Here is an 8409-nt window from a genome sequence, read left to right as displayed (position 1 = left end):
TATTTTTGTACGAGCATAATGACTTTTGTATTTTTACTTTCTAAAGTGTCTTTTTTTTTCTTGTAGGTTGCTGATACTTCATCTACTCATAGAGATGATGATGCCATTGACCCCAGACATATTGTAGACTGTTTATTTAGAAATTTGATATATATGTTTTTAATGTTTTTGAAGAATAATGTAATCAAATATGATAATATGAATATTTTGAATGAAAAGTTCTTGTTTGTAATGTGACTTTTGTTATTTATGTAATTTAGGTTGTATATTTATTGTGTTGGAAAATAATGTATATAGGTTTAAAAATTGCTTTTATAATTATATAGATTTAGGGCACCTCGTGCCGTGTTGCTTATTGCGGACGCTAATTAGCATCGGCGGAGTCCAAAGCGGGCCGATGCTAAGAAGCGTCAGCCTATCTTCAGTTTCGGCCGAAGCTTATAAGCGTCGGCGGACTCCAAAACGGGCGATGCTTAAAAGCGTCGGCATATAGTCCGTTTATACCTACGCTTTCAAAAAGCATCGGAAAAAAAAAATCCACTCGCACCTGCCCGATGTTTTCACGATGTTTTTGGAAGCATCGACGCGAAAATTATCACGCTTATAAGCGTCGGCAAAAACTCTAAAAAGTACTGAAAAATGTTATTTTTTTGATAGTGATGGGTCATGATGCTTCAAAGTTCTTAGGCATGAACAAGAAATTTGCTTTTCTCATGAACACCTCCATAGGATTTAAATCTAGGACCTCCTACAAGTTTCCTGCTTTCTGTTTTTTTTTGTTGATTATAGGGAAAACAAAACTGTCATTTACTTCTGAAGCTACACCACCTCGCCTGGTCAAATCTTCAATATTGAAACAAGTCCGGCTCCGCGGTACAGCGTAACTTACATTAATGAATGGAAAACGTAATCCAACTCCCTGAAGATGACATCTTCAGTTGCACCCTTGCATGCTATCAAGAGCTGATCCTTTGACCACTTCAAAACCTAGCAACCAGTATTTAATGATGTATTGAATACTATTGGTGCTCTCCACCCTATATTTATTGCCCACATGTGTGACCCCAGAGGGTCCTCCTTTCCCTTTCCATCTTCCCTCCTGCCTCTGGTTTTAAAAACAACCCAAGCCACATACCCTCCTTTAAAGCCTCTCCTAGCTCTAGAGTCACATACAACCTTGACAATTCACACAGATCTCAGACCTCTCCCTTCTCTTCCTCTCCTGCGAAAAGAAAGCCAAATGGGTAGGAAACTTCATCTAACCTCTCTCTTCTATAAGACTAGAGGCACAAGGCCTTCTCCTTCTCCCTTGTCTTCCTCTCCTAGTTCTTCATGGGCTTGGCCTTCTTGTAAGCATCCGAGGACTCTCTCCTTCAGGGCCGAGGGCAACTCAGCGAACTTCGACTCGTCTGAATTATGCTTCACCAGTTGGTCGCCCATGGAATCTGAGAGCTTCTCAACTGTGTCGGAGGCCACGGGGCCCGAGACAGTCGAGGCAGTCATACGTGGGCTAAGGTCGGATCGGCTCTTCTTCGAGCCTTGCAGGACGAACTCCGTAGTGGAGGAGGCGGCCGCCAAGACTGGAAGAGTCCCATTCGAAGGGAGCGTCGCCATGGCAATAGACTCGAAGGATCCATACTGGGATTTTAAGGTGTCAATGGAGGAGATGGTGGTGGCCCATGGGGTGAAGGACTGGGGGTGGCTTCAGGAGATGTTGGGGTGGTACTTAAAGCTGAACGGGAAAAGGACTCATGGATTTATAGTGGGGGCATTTGTAGATTTGCTTCTTGGCCTTGCTTCTCCTATTGAGGAATAAGAGGAAGGAAATAAATTGCGTCAACTCATGTTATTTGATTCATGAGATAATCTGTGTACATTGGTAGGTCTCTTTGAGAGCAAACAACATAATTTTCTCTCTCATGTTCTTGGAGTGAAATGGTTAATATTAAGTCCATTCATAAGGTCGTCTCAATATATATTTATATATTACTTGGTTTATACGAGTGTAAATTTTAATTGTTAGACAAACATAAGTCTGTAAATGGGTCGGGTTGACCCGTGATCGGACCGGTCTTACTTGCTTAGGCCTAATCCAATTTAAAGGACCTATGAGACCGGGTCAGGTTCTAAAATGGGACTCGTTCTATTTACCGGGTCGGATTCGCATTTACTGAATTCTAACATGATCAGACCCAACCCGATTTATTTAATTTTTGAGACAAAATTACCCTATGACCCGCTCCAGCTCGAATCCAGTACACCATTAGGGCCCGTAGGGGTACTTAAAGGTCTCTAACTCTCTAATCCTCTAATCTCTTCTTGTGTTTAAGGACGAAAGGAATGAAAGAGGCTATTTTTGTGTAATATCGAATGGCATAAATTTTATATGAAGGCTTAAGTTGGTGACATTAAATATGAATGTTGTTCTTCTAAAAAGAAAGTTGGATTAATGAAGAAAAAATAGAGTACAACTTTGCCATATAGAAGAAGAGGTTCATGAGAAGTCTTTTACAACTGTTGACCTTTGCCACATGTTATTATTAAAATTATATTTTTCATCTTTGCCCACGTAAGCTTTTTTTAGTAGTTTGTTTATAAAAAATAATAGTAGATGCATTCTAACAAATTCAGGGGATATCATTGCTGCGTAAAAAGGATGAACATAGATGCAATTCTTTTCTACTCAAAAAAAAGTATAGCATACCTGAACAGAAAATTTTTCTTATAGCTAACAAGGTTGAGTCTATCATTATTAGGTTAGTTTGTAATAGCATCAATCCTTGATGCTTAGGCACTTTTACTTGTATGGTTCTACAACTGTTTTTTGTAATTTTCACTTATTACAAAAGAAAACAAGCATAGGAAATGACAAGTACAGGGATCCAATCCGGACCCGGCCTGCACTCAATTTTTTTTTTTAATTGGGACCGGATTATATATAGACCTAATCCGACTTGAATAACCCATTGGGCCAGAAATTTTAGCTATGGACCCGACCCAACCCGATTTTCTATTAGGTTGCGTTTGGGTTCAACATTAGAACCCGAACAAAAAACCAAATTAGGTCGAGGTCACTCATGAGCCGGTCCGAGATTTATCGGCGCCCTAGTCATCTCTCTCTCTCTCTCTTGTACACGTGGGTACTATTATCATGCTTGGAGTACCTGTGCTGTGGATGGGCCAGGTAGGTAGTATGAGGAGGCCGGATTTGTCTGCTTCTAGTGTACAAGGAGCCAGACAAGCTTTCGCTAGCGTCACGGTACGCGCCAGCCAAGTAGTATAGTCGCAGAATAAGACAGGTTGCTATTAATTAATTCAATTATTTTAAATAAATGTGTTTTCCATTCTTAATCTCCATTGAGCAGCCTCGTTTTTTTTTGTTGTTGTTCTTTTGTTGATATCTTGGTTTCTCTCCCTTCCTTTCTATTCTTTTCTTTCCTTCTTCCGTTCATCCTACTTTTATTACCTTAATAAATCCCTTAAGCTCAGACTCTTCTTTCTACCAAAAAAAAACAAAGATAAAATAAAATAACGCGAAACCTAACTTTATCACTAGCTCATGTTCTAATTGCCTAATTTGAAATATGAAATATAATTGCGCTCTTAGTTTGCCTACTGTCTTTTGATGGCTGTACCAAAAACTAAGGCTGCATATGTCCCTGCATAGCGGAAATAAAGTCACCTGGATGCTATTCAAGGTGCGTCTTTAGATTCATATATATGTCCAATATGACGAACCCGACTCATATGTCCAATGTCACAAGCCTGACGTATCCTGCAAGAATCGTAGTTTGCATCGTAAAAAATGTAGGATACATCGTAGATGATATAATTATTTAAACATTTCATCAACTTAAGACCAGTACCTCTTAGTACCTTTTGAGTTCAAACATTTTCAAAATAGTTCCTCATTTATCTGTGCTTATTGGATTTCACCATATGATAGTCATATGAAGCTTTTAGAATTGAAATATGAGGAAGGGTTTAGATGGAGAAGAGTAATAGAAAGGAGGGATGAGGATAGTCGCCTGAGTACAAAGAGAAGGAGAAGAAGATGTTGGAAGAGGAGATGTTTGAAAAGGACTTGACTGGGTCACTGAAATAAGAAATGGTAGGGAGGATACTTCAAACCTCAGAAAACTCCTCAACTCCTGCAAAGCACCGTAAGTTATGAATTATGATAAAACTCCACTGGAGGTGCCACCATCACAAACCATGCTAGTAATATGCTTTAACTTACGTCTAAAAGGGTAGATAAGTGAAAAAGTTGGGTGTTCCGTTCACTATCTTGGGTTTACCTTCCTAGCTTCTTATATTGACGTGGAATTAGAACTAGCGCTTGGCACGTACCATGCAACTAACTGAGGAGCTTGGAACATAGAATCCTTTCTACCCATCATAAGAAATAAAGTTTTTTTTGCATGTATACCCTTCAAAATATACAAAATTGTATGAGTATCTTCATAAAATTGTTATTTATATGTATAGCCTCATCAAATACTTATTTTGCATACTCTTCTTTTTTTTTCTTTTTAATATATGCACCCATACCATCTAATACTGTTAAAAAATAAATAATTTAAATTTAAAATAACTGAAATACCCTTATAGGTATCCGCACAAAAAGAAAACTTTATGAGGATATACATGTAAATAATAATTTTGCAAGGGTATTCATGCAATTATGCATATTTATGGGGTATACATTTAAAAATTCAATAAAGAATGATAAAAATTTAGTAAAGATAATTCAATTGTTCTTAATAAAAAAAGATGGCAAAAATAGATTAATATTCTACAAAAACATCTGGCATTGCAATGCAAAAAAGCGCCTGAGTCAGCTTCTTGATGCTTTCTAAAACATCGCAAAAGCATCGGCAATGCAGCCAAGAAAAAATAATTCTATGACGCTTTTGGTTCGCATTGTGAGTTATAACGAACGATGTTTATAAGCGTTGCTAATCGCCGACGCTTTTTAAAAGCGTCGGCACTAAAGCGTCTTATATTAACGATACTTATTTACATTGCCAATTAACGACACAAATTAGCTTCGCTAATATATATTTTAACAACATTTTAAAGCATTGTTATATTTGAAATATGATGACACTTTATAGCATCATAAGTGTAAATTAATTTTAAAAAAATTATTTAAATTTTTTTGAAAACTCTATATACAAATATATACACCAAATACATACATAACAGAGGTCATATAATAACATATGTAACATATATAGAAATAGCAAATATTTATATTATCAAATATGACTACATTTATATTGTCAAACATGATTAAAAGTCAAATTACAACTCAATATTATTCGAAAAATATAAAAATATACATATAAAACTTGAGTAGACATTATGTAACATGAAGAAGGTATATAAATTTTATTATTAGCAAGCTTTTTCAGATGAAGGTCTTATTCTATGTCCATATCTTTCAAATCAAGACGCACTTTCATGTCATCTTTAGTCTTTTCATCAAGATTTAAAAATGTTCCAATCAAATTATCACAAACATTCTCCTCTATGTGCATCACATCAATATTATGTCGAAGAAGATTGTACTTACAATAAGATAAATAAAAAAAATTCTTCTTCTTTTCCAATAATTGATTAATACCTCTATGTGTAGATGCTACCGTTATATCATCATCATTTCTCTATCCATATACGTTGTTATCATTCCTGAAGAAGTTTTCAACATCCTCAAACACCCCTGCATCAAGATTGCTAGTAGTGATCTCCTTTATTAACCCTTCATTCATTAAGCTTCCAACATTCTCCCTTTCTCTTTTCTTTGAATATTTGGAGATCTACCATAACTGTAATTGATGTCATGCATTTGTTTAAGAACTTTAGATCCAATTGATGGAATGGAGGCATATCACAACTTTATAGTACTATCAAATAGATCATTCTGAAATCAAAATGAATAGTTTGCTTCTATCCATCGACGATGGCCCATATAACAAAACTTTTCTCTATATTTTAACCAATACGAATGGGTTGAATTCCTACAAGAAGGACTTGGAATACACCCCTTAGTACTCCAACCAAATAAATTAGCATATGTAGAAAACTTATTGATAGTCTCAATAAGAGCTGCCCATAATTTGAATGTTTGGCCAGTTAAAGCATCAAATGCATTAATACCCTCCCATAAATGTTTCAATTTCTCTATTAAAGACTGCAGAAAAATATCAATATTATTACTTGAACCCTTATCACTTGGAATAACCATTGACTGAACAAGTGAAGACTATTTCATACACATCCATATGGCAAATTATAAGGAATTAAAACAATCGACCAAGTGCTGTATGTAGAACTCATCATTCGGACTCTCCATGAAATACTCATTCAATATAACCCTTTAGAAAACCATTCCATACCAAATATGCTTCAACAGTTTTTCGAATGAGAGAAAAACAATTTATACATTTTCGACATAGATATAAAATCTTTTTATTCATATTAGCTTTCTTAAAAGCAAATTTAATAAAATTCTGAACTCTATCTAAATCTTCTTTGTTGGATCTCGACTTATTTATCCAACTTTTGTCCATTATATTAGAATACTGTTTGAATTGCAAGTTATCTAAAAAAGATAAATAAAATTAGACATTAAATGAAAAAGTGGAGAAAAAGGAACATACAAATTCACCAAACATACTAACCATTGACATCATGAAGATTTAAATTTAATTCTTTTTAAAATATATTTTTATGTATTTTTCTTGGATCATTTTTTATTTTTATAATATATTTATGTATATTAGAAAGCCGATTCCTTTTATGTATTTATTGAAGGATAGAAGTGGATATGCAAGCTTCAACAGAATAGACATTACTTATTCTGGGACACATGTTACCAGATTATCAGACCTTATTAACTAGCTTCAGACCCAAAATAGTTAGTTAGGCTGGATTAATACTGGTCAAGTTTTATTTGTGTAAAAGCCAACATTTCATATTGGATCTATTTTGGCCTTAGCCAAATATAGAACTCACAACCTAAATGAAAATGGATATATCAGTCATCAACGGTGCAGCCATATAAGGGTGCATTTAGTTATTTTATTTGTCTAATTTAATATTCAGTATCTAAGATCATTGGTTAGATTATGATGAGAGCACAAAAGTGCGTTATACACGTTGCTTAAATCAATTTTATTGCTAACAAATAATGATAAAAAGGCTGCATTAATTTTATATTTTATTTGGCATCGTAAATCAGAGTTTAAATATGCATTTGGTTGACTTCAAGCCTGATTACACTGGAATAGAATTGAACCTGGTCGAGCACACTTGCATCCGAGGGACACATGGCAGCACAAGATGGATCCACTAAGGGTCTAATTTCATTATCCGGGAGGATCCAAAAGCCCGCAACGGATCTGTGATTTGATCTCCCGCAACCCCTCATCCAGATCCCGCGATCAAAGCCCTCATCTTCCGCCCGTTTAAGGCGCTTCCCAGCTTCCTCCTTCCGCTTGCGCCCGAGTCCGAGCGTCCCAGTCATCCCGTCCGCTCAATCCGCCTCCTCCAGCGATGCAACATTTCCATCTCCAGCTCCCGGATCAAGCAACGTCACCTCCCAGTGCGGCATCTCCTCCGGTTTATCTCACATCCGAGCCCAACGTCCGCTTCCGCCCGTACCAAGCTCTCAGCATCCCGTTCTTCCGCTTCATCTCCCAGCCAATTAACAGCCGGAACTCGCGTCCGAGCATCCCACGGTCCAAGCCAATCCCAGCCCCAGCGTCCGCCTCCTCCATTCACGCGTCCAGCTCTCAGCGTGATTCTCCCGTGTTCATGATCCCAGCGTCTGTGGCGATCCTCCATCGTGTCTATTCTCAGCAGCCGTCCGTGCGATCACCGCCTCCTCCACAGCGTCCGCGGCTTCATTTCTCCATCATCCCAGCCGTGATCTGCGCCTCCTTCCTTCCGCATCCAAGGAATCACGCAGCCAGCTTCCTTCCCGCAATCAGCTACCTCCCGAGATCCCGCAGCTCCGGCGATCTATAAGAAGGGGAGGCGGAGGAAGAACAGGGGCTCTCATTGACGAAAACGGAGGAGCCGGCCCCTTGGTTTCAAACGAAAAAAAAAAAGAGAAAGGAAACAGGGGATGCCCTGTTTCCGAAAATAAAAAGAAGAAAAAAAATAGAGAGTGAGTAAGGGAGGGATGTCGATGTTTTTAATGGAAGGCTAAAGTCCTTTTGGCAAAGGGTGATGGATGAATCCTTGTCATGTTGCTTTCATCAAGTAAACTCTAATCTTTTATTCTAATTGTTTTATATCTATTGGTATGTTTTGAATTCTTGAATATTTATTTATTTGATAGATCTTTTATGGTTTATATATATATTGATGCATGAATTGTTTCGATTTTTGATTTATCGT

The 8409-nt window shown here is 37.2% G+C and overlaps 1 protein-coding gene across 1 annotated transcript; it reads left to right on the top strand.

Moving 5' to 3' along the window:
• The first annotated feature begins 501 nt into the window (after positions 1-501).
• On the top strand, positions 502-2644 carry LOC103713653 (transcription repressor OFP13). Its single transcript, XM_088708265.2, has one exon. It carries the CDS (start codon positions 1055-1057, stop codon positions 1814-1816), a length of 762 nt encoding a protein of 253 aa, XP_088564391.1. The 5' UTR covers positions 502-1054; the 3' UTR covers positions 1817-2644.
• The last annotated feature ends 5765 nt before the right edge of the window (positions 2645-8409 follow it).

The sequence above is a fragment of the Phoenix dactylifera genome, chromosome 12 (assembly GCF_051530095.1).
Source record: "Phoenix dactylifera cultivar Ajwa chromosome 12, Ajwa_hap1_PhDact_Kaust_v1.1, whole genome shotgun sequence".
NCBI classification, from domain to species: Eukaryota; Viridiplantae; Streptophyta; class Magnoliopsida; order Arecales; family Arecaceae; genus Phoenix; species Phoenix dactylifera.
The sequence above is the reverse complement of the archived record's forward strand: the minus strand, read 5'-3'. Positions and strand labels throughout refer to the sequence as shown.

Excerpts from the sequence above, each read along its gene's own strand:
- LOC103713653 (XM_088708265.2), top strand. The coding sequence starts at position 1,055 with ATGTGTGACCCCAGAGGGTCCTCCTTTCCCTTTCCATCTTCCCTCCTG.